Here is a 24,998-nt window from a genome sequence, read left to right as displayed (position 1 = left end):
TCCCTCACACTGGCCGATTCCCCATAAGGACCGCTCCCTCACGCGGGGCGATGTCTCCTAACGGCCGCTCCCTCACACGGGGCCCGCACGGCCACCCCGCGCATGCGGGCTGGGGCGGCGCCACCGGAGGGGCCGCGGGCGGCGGAGGCTGCGGCAGCCCGGGGTTGCCATGGAGCGGGAGCACCGGCTCCGCGCTCCCTGCGCCGGGAAGGCTCTGCGCAAGAAACGCCGCTCGTCCCCTCTACCGGAGGCGGCCGCTCTCCCGGGCAGCCGGGCCGGCGGCTCTCAGATGTGCCGGCGGCGCCTGTTCGGGAGCGCGGGGCCTCGCGGGCCCGAGCCCGCCTGTAAGCGCCTGTCCCGGGCGGCGGCGGGGCTTGGTGTGCAGGAGGCGGGGTCCGCACCGGCGGGAAAAGGTGGGGGAAAGAGGACCCTGTGCTGTGCTTTCAGCGGTGTGTTCTGATGGGTAAAGATGCTAGGCAGGGTAATAAGGTCAAGATTTTTGCCAGCAGCGTCCTCGGTGGCCCCCAAAGGTTTGTTCTCACATGGGTGCCCAGCGCAGCGGGTCCTGTGTAAGGCTGGGGGGTGATTTCTTGTTATCCATGACCCTCACCGCTTGGAGAAAGCAGACTGCTCTTCTGGAAACAGGAGTGTTGATTCTAACTGCTCGTTAGCAATCGGAAGGATTTTTCCTTCTGTGAAGTGCCTACCCTCCATTTAATCGAGTTGGAAGGGAGCGTCTAGAAATGGCAAGACAAAAGTCTTGCTTAGAGAGAATATTTTAAGAATTGCTTGAAGTCGTTACTGAAAAGGAGCTGCCTCGTTGTTGAACGCAGTGCAGCAGATACCAAGCTAAGCATTTGAGGCCTGTTAAGAAAAAAATGCAGTTCAAGGGAAGGGATGGGAATTAAGTGAAGCCTGACAGAGTAGGGAGAACACCAGCGTGGGATGTCTTGGTCTTGGGCTGATCTTGGTAATTTAAAAGTAAAGCTCTGCTGTGAGAGGGTACAGCAAACATTTGTTATTGCCTTGCTCCTGCTCGTGTATGTATTTAGTGCTCCATTGCACTGGATGGTGCAACCAGCTGCCTGGAGGTCTTCCATGTGCTTGAAAAAAAGAAGGGAAAGGATGAGTCCTGTCCTTATATCATCCTGTCCTGAATTCCCAGGAAGCTTCAGCCGAAGGGTTCTGTGTTGCCCTGGGGAAATGCAGTGACTCAGACCCGGGTTTTAGTGTGGGGATGGACGCTCCTTTGCAGTCATAAAAGTGTAACTCCAGAAAATTTAACTGTTTCTAGCTTTTAGATAATGAAAGCAAAGCACAATGCTAAATGACTCATAAAATTAGTTTTAGGATAAGAAAATATGTCTCTGAAATTTGCTGGTTACTGATTAGTTGTGTTGTTAATGCCATTTGGGATTATATACAGTGAGGACCAATTTACGTAGAAATCCTTGATACTCCTAATAAACACCGTTTAAAACCGATTTGTACTCAAACTACTTTGAATCAAGGTAAAGGTTGCTTCCAGGGTGGTGAGGTTTTTTCCTTTTAATCAACAGGTTTCCAAGACATGAGAAGTATTTCTTTAAGTCTGCTTTTCATTTTGTCTTGATATACTGCTGAAAAAAGTAAATTCAGATTTTACATTGTGTGTGATAATAGGGTCAAAAAGTTTTATGAGTGTAGAAGGTGAGGACAGCTAAATTAGAAATAATAATCTAAATTTTAATGTTGAAATTATCATTACTGAACTAGATATTTATTCTCTAGGTCTGAAGAAAAAGTCCAGTGGGAAAAAATTACCAAAGATTAAAGAAAATGTTGAATATACTGAAGAGAGCTCTTCATGCAACCAAAGGTCAGCTGGACCTCATTTAAACACACTATTGTTAAGACTTGCTAGTAAATGATATTGTTTGGTCTTGTGAGATGGCAATTGGAGCAATGCAATCTGAATTATGAGAGCACTGATGTTTGTCAGATTATTTACTGACACCCTATAAATACATTTTGGAGTTGTTGCTTTTGTCTAAAGCAGTGTAGCTCTGTGAGTGAACTTGGTTCTATTCTTCAACTGCAGCAATCAAGTGACTGGCAGGAAAACAACAGACTTTAAGAGGAAAGAAGAGGTGCCAGAAGAAAGCAATGTACCACTGAAGGTGAGAATGCTGTCTTGCTTTTTATCTACTAGTGATGGAGGATAAATCAGAGAAATGTGACACATTAAATTCTCCTATTCAGGTAAAATTTCCTATGAGTTATGTCTGTGAGCCCAGACATTTTTCAGGCTGAACTTGGTCCTGTATTTTGGATTACATTTTCTGTGTCTTTAGCCGGAATAAAAGCTGTTTGAGGTACTGGTAGCATGAGAAAACATCAATAGTAATTTAATTATCTTGGATGAGGCAAGGCTGTAGGAATTGTGTTGTGTGGAAGAGATGTCAGTAGATTGTGATTCCAGAGAATTGCTCACTTCTAGGTCAGGCACAGACCTTTGACACATCACTGATGCTCTTTCTTGTGTTATTAAAACTGGAACAAAGTGATTGGAGGTGATGGTGCAGAAGTGTTACAGGACAGTTAATACTGCAGTGGCAAGAGAATAGTGAACCAGGTGTTTGAACTGAAATCTGCTGCAGCAAAGGGCACAGGTGATACTGGTAGAAAACTATTTTTCTTTAAAATGTTAGCTCTTCTGTAGAGTCTACCAGTTATTTACATTTTTACAAAATGCCTAGTTTTGTAGAATCTATTGCCTACACATTGTAGATGTTTGTATTTACAGAAATAGTGTAGGATTCTGAAAGTGAGGACTTGGTGTCTGAAAAAAAATAAAAGACAGTGAAGTTTATTACCTCTGTTGTGTCTAAGTTCAATTCATGTCAGCATGCCTTCATTGGCACTCTCACCCAGCAAAGATCGCAGGATCAAGTAGTACAACATTTGTGATAAATTTTAGAGCTATAAGTTTGCAGATTTGTTAATGAAAAATCCTACAGCAAATTACACTGTGAATAGGAGGCTGAAGTGGTGCAGTACCAGACAGTGAGTTTTCTCAGCATCTGCTAATGTAGGATGATATAAATGCCTTTCTTTGTCTACATTTAGTTTTCTTAGGTTGTTTGTATTGGTCTTTTAATTTTAGGATTCCAAAATAATCAAATTTGGAAATAAAGGAAGTTTGAAAAATGCTGAAGTGACTTCAAGTGAGTATAATGACTAGACATTATATTATTAAATATATTTGACATTGATAATAAACTAAATGTAAAATTCCTGATAAAATTTTATTTTATAAAAATACTGGTCATGTGCTGTGCTGTTGTTGTACTGGTTCTTGTAGGGGGATATAGTATGGGTAAATGATGTAGTATAGAATGTAATCTTATCCCCTAAAGAGTTGCAGCTGAACCAATTACTAAAGATTAGGAGCAGGCCTGATGATAACAGGCCACAGCTGTAGCCAGTAAGAACAGTGCTATAAGAGAGTGGATTGGTGGGAGCTGGAGCCAGATGGCTGCTGCAAGGACAGGAACAGTCAGTGCTTAGAGGAGCTGCCTACGAGAAACAGTGAGGAGGTACAAAACTCTGGTGATATGGAATCCTTGCACTATAGTGATAATAGAGCTCTTGGTATGTAAGATAACAGGTTCTGACTGTGTGATATTAGAAAGTGAAGGTTCTGATACCCCTGGCTGGACTTCTGCCTCTTACTGCAGCCTGTGGCTGGACTCACATGAGTTGGTTCTGGCAGCACAGAGAGACCCACAGCACCTGAGACAGTCTTGAGCCCAGCCTGCTACAAACCATGATCTTGGTTTTATCATTGACACAGCTAGCTGTGGACATGAGTTCTTCAGTTTACTCAAACCTGCATTTCTAAAAACTTGTGGTGTATTTAAGATTTGCCTTGTGAACCTTGGGCAATGAAGGTTTCTTCTCTTGGCTTGTGGTAGTGTATGCTAATAATCAAAGGATGCTCTTTAACTGTATTATGACTTATTATATAATGAGTGATAATATTTAGCTCATTACAGGAATGAAACTCAGATAAGGAAATCCTGATTGTTTGTACAAGATGACAGATTTTTTTAGCCATGTTTTTTGTCTCTTTCTCTAGGTACAGAAATTACTCTTCCCACAGGTGTTTCCACCTTCCTCATAGAGTGTTTAGATGAAGATTCAGCTGCAGATTATAGCTCTGCTAGCAACAGCCTGCAAACTTACTCATCCCCTGAAACATTCAGAGATGATGATTTGGGTGAGACTTTTGGGTGACTTTTTTTCAGTTTTATTTTATGCAGAAAACGTGGGGAGACTACAACAGAAAAACCAGGGGCCTCCCTTGGTGGGACTCACCAGGTTCACATCTTTGCTAGAAACCTGTGCTTAGCATGGAATCAGTGTATCTGTGCTCTAATCTGGTGTGAGTCAGGTCCTTATGTAATTTGAATCCTGCTTTAAACCTGAAGTATTCACTGTTGACACAAGCTGTTTATTGGGAATGACCCACAAATGTGAGTTCAGTCCAAACTTTTCTGCAGCTGTTTGAGCCAAGACAGTGCTTGAATTTTGCTTTTTAGTTCCTGCCCTGCAATTGTGTTTGCTTTCAATTTGGTCACAAATTTGATAACTCAATGAATATCAGCATAAGAAATCTGCACTTTATTTTTTATGTCCAGAAAGATGCAATTTTTACTCTATGGACCTTGGCAAGTACAAGAACTCTACTCTCCTGGACTCCAGCAAAGCAATGACCATTGATAAGATACCACAGATGTCAAATCTTTCAGCAATATTAGGTAATTCTTTTCTACAATACTTCAGGATATAAACATAAACAAATTTCACTCTGGTTGAGGAACCTGTATAAAATATGTAATGATCATTTTATGTAACATCTGTTAGCATAATGGAGAGCAGCTCCCTGCTAGTGGTTTGTGTTTGCTTCTAATATTGTGCTTTATAAGTTAGTTTGCACTAAAAAATTGTCTGGTCTAAGCTGGCATAGCCTTTTCATTTAAAGTTTAGCTTTCATGTTTTGGGTTGGTTTTTTTTAGAACCTGTACCAGAGGATTTTCCAAACCAACGCACTAAAAGGTAATCACTACAGCAGACTGATGCACCTAAATGTTCAGACTCTTCTCTTTTGAGAGGTATTTAAAAGAAAGGCCAGTACAAATAAGCCTCTGTTCATGCAGACACTTCAGTGGAGTTTCAGCTACCTGTGTCCTCACTAACTTTGATATGGGTGGAATTTGAAGTTGGTCAGGGAAGAGTTTGCCTTACAGATTTCTAGTTTGGCCTTGCAGCTGTAGGGAAGTCAATGCAAGAGACCTCAATGAAAGGTTTTATGGAAGGAGATGGCATTTATTTACAAAATGACTAAATAAGTTGCTTTTATGCAATTGCACTAATTCTGTCAGATTTCATTCAGACACAGCAAGAAGGAGTGTGTGTGTGCTCAGGTGGTGTGGCCAGGCTTGTCTGTGCAGTAGAGTTTGAAGGGTGCCATTTTTGCCTATATATATTTTACTTGTTGTCAATCTGCATTAAGCCTGACATTCTGTGCTTGCCCAGAGAAAAATCAGGTTTTGGGCAGGTCTTTTATGTTCTCTAGGAATCATCAGCTTATTTGGGGAGCAGCCTTTGCTTTGGAATCCTGCTGACTTTATTCTATACTCTTGGGCCAACTTACTGCTTGTTGATCGTGTTTGCTTACTCAGAATGCATCTACCAGGAAGTAGAATGGTGTGTGTGCTGTGCTGGCACCCTGTTGACACCCTCCTGTTTTTGGGTGCTGGGTTTTCTCTGACAAGTTGTCTGTGGTGAGGTTTTATCACAGGGAAGGGTCTTCTGTAGTTGGCTTTGTCACAGAGCTGCCTTCAGGTCCTGACATAAAAACCTGAGGAACGTGAGTGTTTTTCTGGGAACAGCATCATTTCTTTTAACCCTTGTGCTTCTCCTTCCAGTCTTTATATGCAGACATTTTCCTTCATAATGCGTATCAATCTTACTGTTACAGATCTTTACACAATTGATTCAGAATTTTCTTGCAAGTCTAATTTCCCCTGCATCCTCCTTAAATGTGTTCTGTCCTAGAATGCTGAAGTGCCGAGTATTTAGTGAATCTTCTGTGGGTCTTGAATTGCAACAGTCCTCAAGATAGATGTGTGACTTGATAAACTATCAAATAACTCTAAGGGGTGATAAAGCAACTCCTTAACAATATTTTTTAAATAAGATTTATCCTATTTCACTCAATCTCTATTTTCCTAGGATTTTCTTATTAATAGGTTATTTTAATGTTAACATTCATTCAGAATCTTTTCTTTTTCTCCTCTTCTAGAAAGAGACCATCAAGTTGCTATAATAGTTCTTCAGCATTAAGCGTTTCAGCTACACTGGCAGGTAAAATATGACCTGAAGCAGTTGTACTAGCTGTGAGAACAGAATATTCTACCCAAACTTAAATGGTTGCACAGTATCTAAACCAGGCTTTTACTGTGTCCTTTGTCTTCCAGCACAGACTAAACTCAGTTGTGCTCTAGAAGGGAAAGTGTAAATTGAAAAATTGTCCCAGCAAACAAGACTTGGTTCTAATTAATGTGTTAGGAGATGAAAACAAAAACAACCAATCAACTAAAATCTCAGACCCTGCATTTTCCAGTTTTCACTGAGCATCACCCATGATGCTCAGTGAAATTGGCATTGAAAATTGACATTTCTTATTTACCTTACCCAGAGCACAACTATTTGTGTCATGCTCTTTACTTGAGCTAATTTCATGTCAGCTTCACAAATACTTTGATGTAACTGCAGTTCTGATGTGTGACCAGTACAATTCTGTCTGCAGTCCAGGTACCACATAATTCCCCCCTGCTTAATTTGGAGTGTAATAGCATCAGAAGCTGCCTCTGGTAAAGACTGCTGTGATTATGCAGGTCTCAGTGTTTACCCAGTATATAGCCAAGTGACCATTTTAATAAGCAGCCTTGTGTACAGAATGGGAGAGGGGTAAAGCAGTCCTGATGGTGGGGAGATGAGGATTATATTGGAGGGGAAAATTGTGTTTACAGGAGTGACTTTAGAATTATTCCTCTTTGGAAACCATCTTGTAAGACATGGGGTGGAGAGTAGCTGTAGTAGTCTTTGTCTCAAAGTTAATTAATGTGTTGGAAATCTGTCACAGGAAAAAAACTCTGTAAAATAACAGCTGCAAGAGAGAGAACTCCAGATCTAAAAAGTGGTATGCGCTGTTCTTCACCATTAGGACCGGAAAGCAAGGTGAAAGATTCTTAATAAATCAGCAAGGTTGTAGCACAAATGACTTCCTCCTTGTATGGGTGGAAAACTCCACCTAGAGGAACAGTAGTTCCTGCTACACTTGTAAAGTGGTGTTTGCAGCCAGGCCAGAGTGAAGATGTAGCTTGCCTCTCCCTTTTGAGAGAGCAGTAATCATGCTGTCCCCAGGCTCACTGCTTTTCAGACTGGCTGTGTCAGTGGTACTGAAATGGGTTGTGTAGAGCTCGACTATGACAAGGGGAACTCTTTTTTTTTTTTTTTTTTTTTAGTGGCTATACCAGGCTTTTGCTTACCAGGCTATAGAGGCTCCCTTTGTAACACAAAATGTAATTGTTTTACTATTTAGTATGGTACTCGAACAGCTAAAGCCAAAAGACTGAAGAAAAAAGAAAGCAGTTTTAATCCCTTTGTAGAAGGTTCATCATCATTTAGGCAGCTTGATGCCCCAGAAAACACGTCAGCCCGATCAGAGGGGCTGACAGCAGAAGTTCTGCCAAGCAAACCCACAGATGCTGTGGTGGTAAGTGTTCCCATTGTGCCCCACTGATTAACCCTGGCATGGAATGGAAATGGGAGTTGTGAATCTTGACTGAAGTTACAAAAAGTGGCAGGAAGTGCCACATCTGAAATGTGTGAGCTGCAGTACGCTAATTTGTAGATTCTTTGTTTTAATTTTGGAGAGCATAAGACCAAAAAATAACCCTGAATGACAGGAATTCAGTACTTAAATCTGAAGAACTAGTAGTAATTCTAAATGGAGTTCTTGAAGTATTGTATATTAAGAGAATACTGTAAGAGTAATAATAAACAGCAAAGACTTTGAAACTGATACTGAGTTCTTCTTTGTTTTTGTTTAGCAAATGACTTCCACCATGCTAATCATGGAGGAAAATAAAGTCCTAAAAAATCCTGGTAATGCTCAGCCTCTCGAGCTAGATGTGAGTGTCTGAGTTTTGGTTTTTTTTTTTTTTTAATTATTAAAACCAAAGAAATCATTCCTTGTGGCACATTCCATTTTTGCCTGTGTATGTATATATTACACTGCAAATTGCACAACAAACTGATAATTCTGGACACTTAAAAACCCAAACAACCCAAGCTAGGAATTTGTTTTGCTTTTTTACAAATGTAATGTAAAACCAGCACCAGTATCCTTACTTGCATAAACTCTTTGATTCAAAATTGATATTTAAATGCCAGTTTGAATTCTTTGGCTGTACAGTACTGCTAGTTGTCTCTTCACACTTGAGCTAGTGTGTACTAGATTAATAAATAGAGAATATCAGGGTCTTGGTGAATCCCTAAATAATTTTTATTTAAGCAATAGAATATCTTCTGCATGAGCCAACAAGCATTAGCCAGTCTGAATTGCTGTCTGTTATTTAACTGGGCAGTTATTCCTATATATTTTGTATTTTGATGGAACTGTAGCTTAGCCTGTCGCCGGTGTGTAAAGCCTCACCTGGGGAAGACCTGTTCCTGAATACCACGGGTCTTTTTGTTAACTCAGAAGAAATTGTTCCTGCATCTCTGAGCTCAGAAAAAGAAATGACTCCTCAAAGTCCAGAAGAAAAGAATATTTTAAAGGTTCTGATTTTATTGCACTTCTTAAATCCAGTTTTGTCATGCTAATTTCTACTGTACTGTATATTTAATCCTTACAATATCAAAACTGCTAAAGAGAATGTTTAAAGCTTTGAAGCTTTCTATCACCCTTTCCAATAGCATGTTGAGTATACACAAGTAGTCTTAAATGTTTCCTAGTGACTTGCCTTGAAATCTGCATGTAATCTCTAGTTTCCCTAGAAGAAAGCTAAAAGAACATTTCTTAGTGGGAATAGTTGTGTGAATGAAATGTCATTAATCTTCCCAGCCTCAGCGTGACAGACGGGAGATGGAGATCTGCTCCATTGTGAGAATGTCACCAGAGCCGAGGCCTTCCCGGCTGCACCAAGTCCCAGTTAACTCCAAAAAGTGCTACCTTCCCAAAGGACTGCCTGAAGGTAAAGGGGTACAGACTTGGTTCTATACTCCTGGATATATAGTATACATATTGTATATCTATACTGGGCAGGTGCTAACTGGGTAGTTGAGTGTGTAAGAGTTGTTGGGCTTTTTCTTAAAGTCTGAATATTTGGAAAAATCACAAGGCTAAAAAGAAGGAAAGATGCAGAAAATTTCAGCTCTGGCTTAATAGTGTTCTTGTGCAACAGTACTTTATTAAAACTGCATTAATGTTTTCTCCTCTAAGGATCTTTAGCATAGGAGTTAATACAGTCGTAGGCTACTTCAGAATTAAGGCCTTACTATTATTCTGTGCTTTATTTCTAGGGTGAGTAAGCCTGAGTTCAACTTTGGTATTCACTACCACCCTTCCACCAAAGTAGTTCAAGTTATCAGTAATGTTTCTCTTCAAAAATTACCAGTTTCTCATAAAACTACCAGTTTCTATTCTTTTTTCCTGTAACCCTTAACATAGGGAAAGCTCCTTTATTCACTTCCTTGGTTTTTGTTGTACAAAAATGAGAACTGTGATCAAAACTGTCTCATCACTTAACACAGAGGTAGAAGCCTCTCCCTTTCCCATCTCTGATGAAGTTTCTTGGTGTACCACTGGATGGCACGTGTCTTCCAAAGTTTAAAGTAATTATTCTCCAAGTTGCTTGCAAGTTGTGTGTCATTTATTTTAATTCAGTATTGCCACACTTTATACTGCATAAGTGTGGCAGCTTTCAAAAATACTGAATACACAAAAATTTTCATTTGCACTCTCTTAGGTACGAATGTCTTCCTACTTTATTACCAGTTATATGCAGCACCTAGAATGCAGGGAAGTGCTTGTGTGTGTATGTATTAATTATGTATTAATTAATGACAGTCATCTGACGCTTCTGTACAGATCAAAGAGCTGGGATTGTGCTGGGTCATGTGCCCAGCAAATTGTGGTAATACAGAACACAGGTTGTACTTGGTGGGCAAGTGAATCAGAAATCAGCAAGTAGTGTTGTCAGAGCAAAAGCTTGGTTTTCTTACTCCTTTTCTAGAGGGTCCTGGTATCAGGAATTAGACTCCACTGTGATGGGGAGTTTGTTTGTGGATGTTTTATTCTCTGCTCAAGGAGTCTTTCAGATGATGCTGGTTTCCATTAGGAATGTACATAATACTCAAAAATATTGTCCTCTTCTCACTGGTAAATGAGATCTGCAAGATCCACATTCTTCCAGACAAATGCTAGCACTGGATATATCTAGTGAACATCTGAACAGCTGGTCAGATCATTGAGCTTTCTTTTACATGTGAGAATGTACCACTTTATTGATAATTATTTATTACCTTTTTTCCCCCCAGATTCTATAACGAGTACCAAGAATTGGATCTGCTATAAACGGAGATGAGATTTTTGGCTCTCAACAGGAGTTAACAGAAGAAATTACTGTCTTGCTGCTGTGACAGGGTGGTAAAACAGAACTCCTAACTAGCAAATAATGGTTGTATGTTGTTTGACATTGTATTGTATTTTGTACAACATTGTATGTTGTTTGACATTTAGTATTACGTGTTTCAGTAAGCTGGTAAATACTCAGATACTTTATATTAAATGATTTTGTACAGCAGCTAGATCTTGTTCTGGGCATTATTCTGTAAGGATTCCATAAAGATGATTCTTCAGTTTGTTTAGATTTTTAAAAAAATTGACTGAAGAACAGCAGACCAAATGCCTTTAATAGAATTACTTTTGGCTCTCTCTCTGCTAAGATTTCTAGTTTTCTCTAGCAGCATTAGTATCTAAAGATGGGACGTCTGTTTAAGTGTTAACATTGACTGTGAAGGTAACTGCATGTCCTGGGAGTGGCCATGAGAGCATTCATGTACTCTTGGAGACCCAGAAGTCAATAGTATGCCACCTTTAAACTCCTTCAATGCTTAGGTCTGCAGAACTTTGGATGACTGTGAGTTCTGCTGTAATTTGATTTCTGAACATGACTACAGGTCATCTTCACCCCATCATCTCTGAGAATTGGCTCTTAATGATCAGCACTGACACCATTCTGGACATATCCACTGCCCAGCCACTGCCATCTCAGAGTTCTTCCTGCTTCATCTCAGGTGTTTTGTAATATCACATCTCTCAGTCATTTTTCCTTCTAGTGGCTTCAGACTTCAAGTAAATGCCTTATGTGAACACAATGGTGGGAAAAACCCTTTTGCAGCTGAACTGTTTGAAGAGATGGATATTGATGTTCTGGATTTTCAGGTTACTGCTCACACTATGTCCACATAATTCAAATTCCCAGTGCTTCCAGTTCAGGTTGGGATTGTTAATTCATAAATGTTGTTCTTAATGTGCTGAATGTCTCAGAAAACACTGTCAAGAACAATTTTTTTCTGCTTGACTTCATTGCACATTTAAGTAATTTGGAGCCCTACAGTGTTCTCATTACAATATCCTTTACTCAGACTTTCTCTGGACAAAAAGGAAGTTTTTCAATGTTACAAAATGCTAGTATGGCTTTCAAAAGTCTAAGTTTGTTTCTCAGTGTTATCACCCTGGAAAATAGTTCTGTATTTCCTAAAAGAGCATTAAAAGAAGACATACAAAATCCACAACTGTAGTTTGACTGCATTTGAAAATACCTGTAAAAGTTCAAACCCTGATCTTTTCCCCATTGCTCTGGGGTAGAAGGAAGTGCAAATAATTGCTGCTGGATTAGTCTGTGAACAAGTATTATATAAACATTCTGAATGGCTCAAGGTTAAAAATTATGCCATTAAGCTATTTTTCTTTTAAGCATTAATAGAACGAGTTCTGCCAATAACTCCTTGGAGTCCTGTTGGTTATGCTTTTAATTATCAATATCCTTGTTCTTGCAAATACTAAATCACTAGTAATTATGCAGGAATCTAGAGCCCCTAGGAGACAGAGGTGAGCTCCTTGATGTAGCTTTAAGCAAAAATGAAAGTTACATATTTAGTAAGTTTACTTGAATAATCATCATAATGCTTATGATGATTATTCAAGTAAAGGATGGTCCACAATAAAGATGTTTATTGTAAGGATGTTCTGGAAGTCTTAGGAAAAAGCACTTATTTTGCCCCAGGCCATTTGGTAGTGTTACACAAAGAGACTTAAACTGACAAACTAATTGGAAAGTACAAGAGAGGAAAACATGGTCTGTAACTGTGGAATTGGCTGTAGCAGCCTGAATATTGCTGGGGTTTGTCTTTGTTTTTCTTGATGTGATGAGGCTGTATAGGAGGACGGAAATATCATGAACCACAATCTCTTGTCTTTCCCTTCAGTTATGAAAGCACTGCTTCTTATCATCTTTTGTCTGACTCTTAGAGAAAGTGTAATTAATTACCAGGCTAGCTCTTTGCCCCAGGGAAGGAAATTCATTTTGAGGCTGCGACAATCCCTACTCTTGTTCTGCTGTTCTCAAAGGAAAGGCATTTTCCCATAGTTTGGTTTTCAGCTGAAAAATTACTACATAAAATTTCATTCAGAGTGGAAACTGGCTCTTCCATATTGGTAGATAAAGGTTATGGGTCATGGCCAGTTAATGGGTAGGACTGAGGAGGTTATTTGTGCAGTGATTCAGGAGAAGAATCTGCTCAGTGTCACCAGGGCTGCTCTGTCACATCCCAGACATGATGAAGTCTTAATGGCTTGAATGGAATTGCTTCCAGCGAGTCAGTCCATGCAAGAACTCTGATAATCCTTTATCAGCAGGAATTGTGCATGGCAGATGCATGTTGAGTAAATGTATTGTACATAAATCTGTAAGAGGTTTTTCATTAACACTGTTCAGTTATTCTTGTTATCTGAAGTGCACTTTTAGGAGACTTTGACTCCAAGTACTCAGAGATGGTGGGAGATGTGTCTTGTACAGGAGCACTACAAGGGTACATGTGCAGGCCAGTGGAGGGCAAAGCCCTGCATGAAAATGGTTCTGGTTTGGTTCATCATCTTCAGACACAGAAGAGATGTCTGGGGCCCAGATCAAAATATGCTGAATGTCTGCATGAGTTCACTTATATTTAAAGGGACTCCATCAGCTTGAATTGCAATGCATTTGAACATAGCTAATTCTTCATTGCTCTAAGTTGTGAAACTACTGAAAGCTGAGTTAGGTACCCTGGCCAAAATTCTGTCATTTTGTTTTGTTCCCTGAGGATGTTTTATCTTTGTGACTGTACTTACGTGCTCCTCTTGAAGCCAGGAGGCTTTCACATGGTGAAAGGATGTAAAGATTGGTCATGTGTAAATGTGTGGCAGCCACATGTGCCTCCCATACAGAACAAGGGGGAAAAGATGCACCTAAACATTAATTCCTGTTTTGTGTTAGAATTGTCTACAACTTCTGATAGATGGAAAACTAAGTTCCTACAGGTGGATGATTGTGAAGAATCATTCTGCAGATACGTTACACATGTGCTAAATTATGCCTTAAAAATAATAATGCTTAATTTAATCTTACATCATACATTGTTTTAGTTTAATTTAGTTTAATTCCATTTTCCAGGGAAAGCAGATGAGTCAGTCAGTTTTGTCAATCCTTAATTAAACTTCCTAGCAGGATTGTATCTGAAGAGTGAGACATTGAAGGAGACTGTTTGCTGTTACTAGTGTTTCTATTTCACTTAAGTATTACAAATAAAGAGTTTTGTAAAAAGGCATGGGTCCTTTTGATTTTAAAAAAACCATCACACTTTTTTTTTTTTTTTTTTAATTTTGGAATCAGTTGCTGGGCTTTATTACCTACTCTTGTGGACGGATGTTTTACCTGTAATGATGGCTTCCTCTGCCATCAACTACACGCGTTCCACCTTCCCTGTAGGTTTTGACTCCAGTGCATCTGGGCTGAGCTGTTCTGCTACAGCTGTGGGAGAATCGCTTCTTGTACCTGGAAGGAGAGCGGGAAGGAGCTGGGTTTTCGAGTTTTGGGGTAAAAGATGTCACCTTTTTCTGGTGCACCCCTGCTCAGTCCCGAAGGCGCTGGGTACAGCCACGGGAAGGATCTGATGCCTCGATCGTGACCTCCTCTCGCCTTCCTGGGCCTCCAGCCTTTAACTTCCGTCCGAAGAAGGAAAACACAACAGCGGCGCGTTATCGCCGCCCCCGGGGCATTCCTCGGCCCTGCCCCCGGCTGAGCCCCGGCGGGAGCGGCGCTTTCCCCGCACACGCTGCGGCCGGAGAAGCGTGAAAGGCCGGGACGGGTGAAAGGGAACAACTCCGAACTGCCCCGGGCTCGGCGCTTCCCGCGGGCTCTGCGGGGCTCCGCTGTTCACTTGGGGCCGCCCCACGGGGCCCGCCCCGCCCGCGGCCGGCCCCCGCTGCCTGCGTCCCTCCCCTCGCTGCCTCCTCCCCTCCTGGCAGCGCCGGGTGACTAATTTCTGTCATATGACTGTGACACCGAATGGAGCGGGGCGGGCGGAACTAGCCGCGGCGAAGGGACGGCGCTGCGCGGAGCCCAGCGCCTCGGCGGCGGGGGCAGCGGCAGCGCCCCAAAATGCCGCCCACCCTCTTCCAGAAGCTCTTCAACAAGAAGCACGGCCTGATTTCCCCGGCCAGGGACGCCCGCGACGACTGTGTCTTCAGGTAACCGGGACGTGGTCGCGCTCCTCCCTTGCCCCAAACTTCTGCTCCGAGTTCCTCGCTCCCTCCGCCGCCCGGAGGACGCGGGGGCTGGCAGACCCTTCCCTGCCCCATTGGCAGCTCCTCGGAGACGCGCTCCGCACCCCCGATCCCCGGGGGATCTGTCCCCTGTCCTCCGCGGGAGCCCTGGCGGGGCCGCCCCGGCCGGGCCCCTCCGGCGGGCGCGGGGCGGGAGCCCCCCGGGACCGCCACGTCGGGGCCGCTGCGGTGCCTCCGCTCGGCTGCCTCCGCACCGGGGCCGCGGCTCCCAGCGCCGGGCCGTGCCTCGCCCCCCGGCCCGCGGCTGCCTCCCCTTCCCCGGCGTGTGTGAGGCCCCGCTCCCCGCGGGCCCCTCCGGGGATGCTGCGGGCCGGGGGAGGGCGACAGGCGGGCAGGTCCCCAGGGAGCAGCCCCAGGAACGGGGAGAAAACGTGAAGTTTTGGCGAAGAGAGGAGTGGGGCTTGTAGCGAAATTGGTCATGCTCTGAGCGCAGCAGCAGCAGCCCTGGAACGGCCGAGCGGGGCCAAGCTCAGCGCGGGGAGCGGGGCAGGGGCCCCAGGGCAGCCCGAGGGGGCTCGCACGGTCCGGGCCCGTGCCTGAGGGGCCGGGGCGGGCAGAGGCTGCGTTCGGGGGCTCTGTGGGGCCCGGGGCTCGCCGGGGCTGGTTTCCTTTGAAACAGGTACCTTTTGTGCTGTTCCACGCGTGGATAATGGTCAGGCTCGAAAGCGATGCCGTGTCTGCGTCCTGGGAAAGAGAGAACCTTCACTATCGTTTTAAAGTGCGGTTTGCCACCTAGATGGAAATAAAATCTGCTTCATTAGTAAGAGTTAAAGGCTTCTTAAAGCACTTGTAACAGTGTGGTGAAGCTCTCTCCCACTCGCTGCCTTGAAATTTACTGACTACAAATGATCAGCCCTTGGGTTGCTCTGTAAAGAGACATCTCTGACTGATGGGCTTAATTTTCTGGTGGTGGGTACCCCTTTTGGCTGCAGTATTTAGCAGTTTAAATGTGTAACAGTCTATCTGCAGTTTTTTAAGCACAAGGGTTTTCAAAAAATATTGATTGGACTGTATGAGTCCTTAAGGAGTCAAGACATGCTTCTGGACATTACCTGGAGCTCACACAACTTTTGAAGACACTGATGCGTAACTGCTTTCACACCTCTCTGATATTCACTATGGAGTGAATCCTTTTCTTTAATGATCTTTTCTAAGAAACAGAATGTTTTAATAATGTCAACGTCATCTTATTTCCCAAATCAGCTTCATACTGGCCCAGAGCCCTTGGTGGGGAAGGGAAGGGGTACTAGGACTGCTCTGTATCGTGTTCATGCCTTTTGTCCTGCCTTAGTGATGGGTTTGTCTAGAGACTGGTGGCTCAGGCAACAGCTGCAGTGCAGACCTGGGGCAGAAATGTGGGAATCACACCCGTGTTGAAAGGAGAGTGAGTGCTTGGCAAGGTCTGTGCTTTCCTCATCACCTGTATCGTTCTGTGCCAAACTGGGTCTGAAACTGATAGTGCTGTTTCACTTTGTGATAAGAATTGTCAACTGGTGAATTTGCAGCTGGGTTTTTTTGGTGGACCCACAGGTATAATTTGCAGGGAAAGGCTGATGAGGCTCTGGGGAGGGTGGGAGATCCAGCTCTGACTTAGGACAGCCAAGTAGTATTTTTGAAGATTAATATAGATGCTCTCTAGGCACATTACCTGATGGCTGCCTTCATTTTCCAAATGAGGCTAAGTTTATAGCTAAGATCACAAGTTGATAGGATTATCAATTCCTGCTGAAACTTTCAGATAATACACAAAATAATGACTGATATTTATGACACCTGAGTCTTTGGAGACTGGAAATAAGCGCTTTAGAGTTTAGACTGTTGCAGGTTCCAGTGAAGCTGAATGCAACAGCCTCATCAATTCCACTAGGGCAAGGTGATGTTTCATGGATTGATACATTATATCTGTTTACAGTCTAAATAACAGAGTATTTCCTAAATATTTGGAGCACTGTTATTTTTTTCTGTCTTCACTTTGAAAACACAGGTCTCTTATTGAGAAGACTGTGTAGAGTAACCATAAAAATGCATAAATTCTCTTACTATATTTTGTGAATAATACGTGCTTGGAGAGAAGAGCTCAATTACTCTGGCAATGACATTACTATAGCAAAAAACGTTTAAGGATGATTTTACGTTTCCATCAGGCTTATTGTGAAAATTCACCAGTTCTATTTATCTGACCTTACACTGTTTCAAAAATAAAACAATACTTTTCAGGTGAAACATTTTGTCTAGTTGTTAATTTGTTTGTGGTGGGCTTTAATTTTTTATTATTTTTAATTTCCTGCCAAGAATCTCTCTCTGTGCTGTGGGTGTGTGAAATTTTGTGTGCCTAAGTATAGTCAAACTCTGTGAAACCCTTTGGGACTAGGTGCTGGAGAAGTTAAGAGGTTTAGTAATGGGAAGAGTAAGTTAGCAATTTTAAAATATTTGCTGAGGTGCCAGTTTGTCATTTATAGTATAATATATATATATGCAGTTTATTTTTCAGAAGAAACTTTAGGAAATCACAGTAGATCCACTGCTTGTTAGTTTTTTAGCTCTTCCATTTAATTCAGAGTGATTTGCAGACTTGATCCTTGGATTGAAATCTCTTGATACAGCTTGACATTCAGATGGTGAGCAAGAATATTCAAATTTTAGTGGTAAAATCTGTTTGCAAGAAACACAGAAACACCTGCAAGTATTCTAGGAGGGAAAAATGAAGCCCTTATATTCCAAGATGTAGAGTACCTGCTGTCTACTGCAAATAATACTCATGTGAGTGGATTTTCCCTGAGGGTAATTCTTACTATAAATAGGATCTCTTGGCCATATTGTAGCATCTGGCACAGACTGCTGCTGGTGACAGGAGAGTTCAGCCCAGGCTCAGGCTGTTACAGTTATTAGGAAAATAAAATTTCAGGTAAGCAGTTTTGTAGACTTTTAGAATCAAAGCATTCCTGTTGTAAAAATACATAAGGGTGTTCACATCAGCTGTAAGCTGTATGTATCTAAAATAGAGATACACTTTAAAATAGTAAATAAATAAACTCTGTTCCAGTAAGATGGAAATAATCTTACAAAAACTTCCTTAAATTAAGCAGAAGCAGCCATGCATTTCTGCTGTGTATTATATGGGCACACAAAGCATTCCACTGCACATTTACATTACTGACTGCTACAGTTAGGGATTTTCAGCTGCTGTGTCTTTCCTGGCTTTCCAGGGATCCACTTCAGCCCTCTGGAGAAAAGGAAGCTGGTAAGTCACTGAAAACTCAACCAGCTTTTTGTTCTTCAGGATGGGCTCAGTAGATTGAGCACAAAGCTCAGTAAATTACCAAGAGGGCTGAGGCTTTATATCCTTGTCAGGATGTGTGGGCAGCGTTTCCCATGGTAAATACAGCTGCAAGGGCTGCAGCAGGGTTTCTGCAGGAGAGGGTTGGGATCCTGATGGGACCTGGGGCACTGTTAGCATGGGGCAGAGGGAGAGGGATTGTCTTGGAACACTGAGCTGTGGGATGTGCTGGGGCTCCATGTAGGAGGGAACTCAGTGGGGATTTTTTCCATCTCATGTGTAAAGTTCAAATACTTGTTCCCTTCTGTCTCTAGACATCCTGCCTGCCTAGCTGGAGGATAGAGGGATTATTAATCAGGAATTCTTTTTACACTACAGCTCAATAAAAGCTTCAGTGTCTCTTTTTTTATTTTAATCTAGGGAACTCTAAAGAACCATCTCACCCCGAGGGGCATTCCACTGATGTTTGCAAACTCTGTTTTGCTCTTGTTAAAGCACCTGTTGTAGAGGTACAGCTGTGTGGTGATTGTTCAAGCTTGACAGAACCCCTTCCAGTTTCAGGTCTTACCAATGGTATGGGGTATCTGGGCACATTCTTCCTTTAGGGCTTTGCTTTGGTGATCTAGGTATTTTTGAGAACGAGAGCTGTTTTTCAACCTGGGAGAGATACAGGAATAAATAATTTTAAATGTTCTTTATGATAGAGAAAGCCATTTTTGGTTGTCCTGGACATGTGCTTTCTTGGGGTCTTCTAGTAATATGTGCTGCTCCTTTATTGAGAGAATAGTTTGCCAGGTTCCTGAGATAGGACTGGCCTCAGGCTGACTGAAGTAGTATTTCTTGAAATCTGTCTAGGCAAGCATTCCCCATCAGCCCAGACTCTTTCTGTTCACTGTGGCAGTGACTTTAAATGATATCTTGAGATTTGTTTCCTTTCACATAATTTTTGGCAGTGGCATTCATCAAGGGAATTACAATAAAACTTGAGTTGTAAATGGGTAGCTTGATACAGAGATGCTTCATGAGCCAGTTCTTCTGCAGAGCTATTGTTCTTGCACAGTAAAAATGATACGTGCTTTCTTACAAAAGCATAATTGCTTCTTGAACCAGAGGCTAATTTCTTGAAAAAAAGTGCAAAGAGACTCAGAGACATTTATTAATGTGTAGCCAGAGACTACTGCAGCTTTTTAAAGTGGAGGCTGGAGTACAGTGAAGGAGGAACATGAAAGTTGTCTTTACATTGGTATTTCCAGTCAAAAGTTTTACCCAGAGAACTCTTTTCTCAGGAGCAGGTAGCTTTGTGTACAGCTTGGCTGAGCCCAGGAAAGCAGATCTCTTGCCAAATTGTGTCAGTTCTTGGGAGCAATGCAGCCAGCAAATTCCTGATCCTAGTACTTCTGCACAAGGCTTTTTAAAGTTGTTCCTCAGCAGTGCATCAGGCCAGCCTGACAAAAACCTGTTGTTAATGAAACAGCATGTTTTGATGTTTGTTCATTTCTGGCATTCTGTGAGGTTTTTTTGTCAATATTTGTAAAACTCCTGGAATTTCACCACCTCAAAGTCTTTGTTCCAAAAGAGCATTAACTGGATCTCTCATTTTGTAATAGGTCCAGCTTTTTATCTTTTCCAGTTATCTGATGAATTTAAAAAGCTTTCGTGCCATAATTTTTAAGACTACTCGAATTCTTAAACATCTCAAATGTTACTGTGCTTTTATTGAGCTAATTTCTGCCCTTTAATGTCCTTTTAAGTTTTGCTTTTTTATAAAAATCCATCTCTTCTGTAATCTTTGGAAGAGTATGGTTTTGGCTTTTTGGTTGCATTCATTAGCTTGAGTGCACCAAGTTTTAATAAATGCTTCACTTTGATTTATGCACAGTTTTCTCTATGCTATGATGACTTTGGCTTGTGTTTTGAAATATATTGCTGTTTTCTAAAGTACTTCTTTTTGCCAAAATCTGTTTTGCATTTCCTGTCATGTAAGTTTTTATGTACCTTCCAGTGCTTAAAGTCAATTTTCATCTTGGAAACAGACATACAAACGACAAGGTTCCACTGAGCACCTCTGGAGCTTGGAGATAGTTTTGCTAATTTCTCCTGAAAGGGCCACCCTCCAAGCCTTCCTTGCACATTCTCTAGGTGTCCCAGTGCTTCTCCAGGTAGGAATGTGATGCTCCTAAAACACCCAGCATGTCCTTGAAAATGAGGTGCTAGCTATGAATGAAGCACTGCTGCAACCTGGGTCTGTACAGTGACTGAAGGAGGTGATAATCAGAGGGTTGGCAGTCCATCCAGTGATTATTTACTTATATCATCACCAGATCTGAAGGAATTAAGTTGGATTGATATTCCCAGCATGCCAGGTGCATGTGAGTGCAGAGAAAAATGAAATAATTTGAAAACTGTTGGGGTGCTTGTGTTTGCCTGGCTTTGTGCCTTGAAAAGTTTTTCCCTGCCCTGGTGGGACCTCTGCCTAGCCCTTGCTTCACCTTGGCTTCTTCCCATCACCAGTGGAACAGGGAACACGGATGCTGGAGTGAAAGAGCCCTCTGCTCATTTTTTGTCTCGTTTGTTAGAAGGAGGTAAAGCTCATTACAAAATGAGCTAACAGGTGAAGGGTCACCCTTATTGCCTTTCCTCCTGGCATAGCCTGTGGTGGCTGGGAGCTCGTGGTGTCTTGAGCATTTGGCATCACGAGGCTGCCCTGCCCGTCCTGGCCATCACGAGGTCGGCGCTGTCAGCGCGCGCTCAGCTTCCTCCCTGCGGCATGGCCTGGGCTGCCTGGGGATAGCTGCAGTCTCCTTCCTCGCTGAGCAGCCTTGGAACAGTCACTTTCTTGGTTCCCCTTCCTGCATTGCAACTCCTTCCTCTAAATTAGAAATCTTTTTCAGGAAAGGTTGGGGTGGGTGAATCATGTGCGTATAGATGTACTTGAGTGGAAGTGCTTCACACTTGGGTTACGCTGGCAAGTGTTGTAAGAAGGTGTTTCTACAAACCCTTGGGTTCTGTTTCTTCCCTCTCCTACTCCAGGTGAGGTGATGAGGCATGAGGATGTACCAAGAGCATGGGTGTATGTACCTGCCTGTGCATTGTGATGTCTTCTTTTCTGAAACGATTCCACCATTTGTTTTCAGGTGACTGAGGGTGTGTTTACGTGTCTCGTGTTCCAGACCTTGCTGACTTGGGATGATCAGCTCATCTGGTTGACTGATTGTCCTTGTATTTTCAAAGGGCTTTATCCCTTGCTCTGTGCATGCTCTGTTATGCTTCGAGTTAGCGTATGCTCATGGTGACAGCTCGGATGAATCCAAGCTTCTGTTCTGGAATAAACTGGACCAGTGTGACTTGGAGCCTGCAACTTGTTTTGTAATTTTGGCTGAAAGCTCTAGGTGACCACTTCAGCAGTGTGTTTTACAAGTGGAAACTAATGCATGCAGTGGTTTCATGCTCAGTGGTTGTGTTCCCTCCCAGTGCTACATCTGGAGCTGGATGTCTGCAGGATCACATGTTTGTGAGTAACGTTAGGAAAAATGCAAAGCTCAGTTGCAGCAGCGAATCCACAGTGTGGTTGTGTTGTGCTTCAAGAATCAGCCAAGAGCAGAATTTGTCTCTGAGGACTTGAAACATTTTGCATTTGTGGTGTTAGATAGAGAACCTTGACCTGTAAAATATCTGCTGGAGGAAAAAAATTATGCCCATCAAAAACAGGAAATAATTTTATTAATCAGTAATCAGTTAGCTAATGCACTGGCTGCTCCACCTTACAGTGACTAGTAGCATATATGGGAAATATTCAAATATGGGAAACATATTTGCACAAAATTCATGTGATTCTTTTGTGCCTAAGGAATGTGACCATAAGCACTGTGTTCAATCATTAATTTCTAACAATACCTGCCCAATACACACAATACAATTATGTTCTACTTCATAGACATGTGAGTGGTTGTTATGTAGTCTTTGTATTGAACAGGATTTATTTATTTTTACAACAATGCATGGTTAACAATGTTGCTTAGGGCTCAACTGAAGCTTTTACTTGTTGATTCTGCACATTTGCCTAAAAAATCTTTTTCTTCTCTGAAACTGATAGCTTCTGGAGATACTATTATTCAGAACACAATGCATTGCAGAGAAACTTGTTCAAACACGTGAATTGCCACATGAACTAGATATAGAGTATTAACAGTGCATGTGTGTGAGATGCATCTGCAAATAAAATGTGCTTGTAATGAAATGTTTAGTCTTTTCTAATTTCATAGCTCTTACCAAGCAATTAAGCCTTTGGACTTAAACAGTTTGGCTGTATCTAAAAACTTTTTATATTTAACAGTCTTGTCTGATGCTTTTGTGTTGATAATCAGGGCATCTCCCATGGTATCTCCATCTGTCTTTGGAACTCGGTTCTTGAAAGAACCCATTTTCTACAGGTGGAGGATTCTGCATTGTTGCCAGTGTCAGTAGCCACAGTCCTGGCTGTAGGTACCCCTGCCCACATCAGCAGCCCAACAGTGCCCTGTGGTTGGCTGTACCCAAGTGTGGATCTGCAACAGCCCCTGCTGACAGCAGTGAGCTTAGGCATGGGAGTGATCCTGCTCTGTTTCTCCAGGATCATTCCCCAACATCCACTAGTTATTTTTGTCTAAACTGAGTCAAATACATCACAGAAACAGTCACATTTCCTTTACTCTGGGGACTGATCATGCCCTGCACATTCATAGTGTTTCATGCCCCTCCAGATCTGTGTGTGCCTCACTCTCAGCACCTTCAAATGTTTTTTTTCCTTGCTCCAGCTAAAATGTCAGCAAAACATAAAATTTGTAATAGTACCAGAAACCTTCTACTCTTTCAGTTTGTGTGATATAGAGCTGGGAAGAAACAGGAGCCAAATTACAGTTCTCTTCCATCTGTTTTAGTTGATAAATGAAGAAACTTCAAGTGCAGTTCAGCCCTGACTTTAGATCCTGGCCTTGTGCCTGTTTAAGCCAGAGCAGTATCTTCACCACAGTTCCTGTGTCATTTCCCACTCAAAGAGAGAGAAGGTAAATTGTCTGAGCATTGCCCAAAGGAACTGTTACTTTGCTATATGCCTTCTTATTTTGTTTTGTTTTAGCCTTGGGAGCTGTGGAAATGGTGGCTCACACATTGCAGTGCTTGGCCTTGCACTCCCCTCAGTAATTTCTAAACCTTTTGATTGATTTCTGTCATGTCTGGTGGAGAATGTGAGAACAGAAGTCTGAGTGAGCTGAGTTTCTCTAAGTTCAGTGAAAATGCTGTGGGTGCTGTTGGGTGGCTCCTGCCCATGAGGACCTGTGTAGCTCTGAGCTGGCTGCACTTTGGCCATTCCTGTTTCCAGTGGCACAGCCAGAGGATGGCATGTTGGAGGAAGACAGTGGTCATGTGGCTCCACAGTTTGCAGGGAACAGCTGTAGTGTGACCTCAAGAAAGGCCAGCCCTGGACTACTGTGAATACCAGAGTATCAAAACCTCTGTTAGCTAAATTAGTTTGTTTTCTGACAAGTATTAAGGCACACACTGCCTGCTACATACCCAGGGTTCTCTTGTCTCGTGCATGTCCAAGGTTAAAATCAGGCCTCCCAAGCCTGTGTGCTCAGCACTTAGTTTGTCATGTTTGTGGGTAATTATGGAAGACTGCAGTTGGGCAGAAGGAAGCACATCACGTGTGAGCAGTTCATGGGAAATGAATGAGATTCTTCTCGAGTATTTTTGCACTCTCCTCGCACTGCCCCCGTGAAGCATTACCTAGAAAATGTTCTTGCCATTTGGAAAGTTAGCTGAATGCTTTGTTTACTCCTTTTCATGAAACTTGATACCAGAAATTTGTAGTGAAAAACTGTGTTAGTTCAGGTGTTAATGAAGAATGGGTGCAGATGATAAGCTGTGTGGTTGGGTGTGCAGGGAACAGGCTGTGGAACTCGGGGGAAGCGTGTGCTCCTTCTCAGAAGCTTGTTCTGCTTGAATGGCATTATCTGTACATCTGAGAAGCTGCTAGGGAAGAAGTCTGCCAGAATTTTCTTGTTCCTACAGGAAAAATAACAGTATTACCCCTTAAGACAGAGTTAAAGAAATGCCTCAAATGTCAGGACAGTGAATTGGCTTACAGTACTAACTGTGTTTCTATTTAAAGGCAGCCCAAACTGACATAGAACTTAAATAGTCAGACAGAAAAAAGTGGTTGGTTTTTTCAGTACCTAAACGTATTTCAGCTGCTGTGAGTTACTGGAAATTACTCTACTTGCTCAGTAGAAAAGGAAATTGTTCTACTGATAGCATGGAGTACTAAGAAGCTCTGAAAAGGAGCATGATGGTTTCTTAACTGGGTGTATTTTCTAGTCATACAAGAGATGCTAATCATGAACTGCTGACCTCTTTTTTTTTTTTTTTCCAAAATAGACAAAGTAAGTATTGAAGTAAAAAAAAAAAAAAAAAAAAAAGCAACTTTAACTTCTTTTGAGACTATAACAGAATTTTATCTTTGTATAAATAAATATTTATTAAACTTTTTTCAGATAAGCAAAAATATCACTTTGTAATAAGACTAATTTATTTTACTTTATTTAAATTTAGTAGGGTTTTTTCCCATAGTATCTTTTCTGCAGTTATCAGCAAATGAACAATTTTGGTTAGCCTGAATATGTAGCTACTTTAAAATGTGTCATCAGATTTCCTTATTCAATTGAAGCATGCTCAGAAACTGCT

At 42.1% G+C, this 24,998-nt stretch overlaps 2 protein-coding genes across 3 annotated transcripts in view; both read left to right on the top strand.

Annotated features, from left to right (window-relative positions):
* Positions 1–87: 87 nt before the first annotated feature.
* MEIKIN (meiotic kinetochore factor) lies at positions 88–13,979 on the top strand. Its single transcript, XM_026791394.2, is given in 15 exon segments — positions 88–162; positions 164–344; positions 1,771–1,858; positions 2,081–2,159; positions 3,146–3,206; positions 4,121–4,261; positions 4,683–4,802; positions 5,061–5,100; positions 6,350–6,411; positions 7,193–7,287; positions 7,652–7,825; positions 8,163–8,243; positions 8,737–8,892; positions 9,179–9,308; positions 10,654–13,979. Coding segments are annotated over 15 exon segments (1,515 nt in total). The 5' UTR covers positions 88–102; the 3' UTR covers positions 10,701–13,979.
* Positions 13,980–14,694: 715 nt separating this feature from the next.
* The window catches only part of FNIP1 (folliculin interacting protein 1), a 64,435-nt gene continuing 54,131 nt past the window's right edge, over positions 14,695–24,998 (top strand). For both annotated transcript variants that reach the window (XM_074552016.1, XM_074552015.1), the window contains exon 1: positions 14,695–14,905. In XM_074552016.1, the coding sequence (XP_074408117.1) occupies positions 14,817–14,905 (89 nt within the window). In that variant the 5' untranslated portion in view covers positions 14,695–14,816. The remainder of the gene's footprint in view (positions 14,906–24,998) is intronic.

Source organism: Zonotrichia albicollis, chromosome 15, assembly GCF_047830755.1.
Source record: "Zonotrichia albicollis isolate bZonAlb1 chromosome 15, bZonAlb1.hap1, whole genome shotgun sequence".
In the NCBI taxonomy this organism is placed as follows: domain Eukaryota; kingdom Metazoa; phylum Chordata; class Aves; order Passeriformes; family Passerellidae; genus Zonotrichia; species Zonotrichia albicollis.
This window is presented reverse-complemented; position numbering and strand designations above follow the sequence as displayed.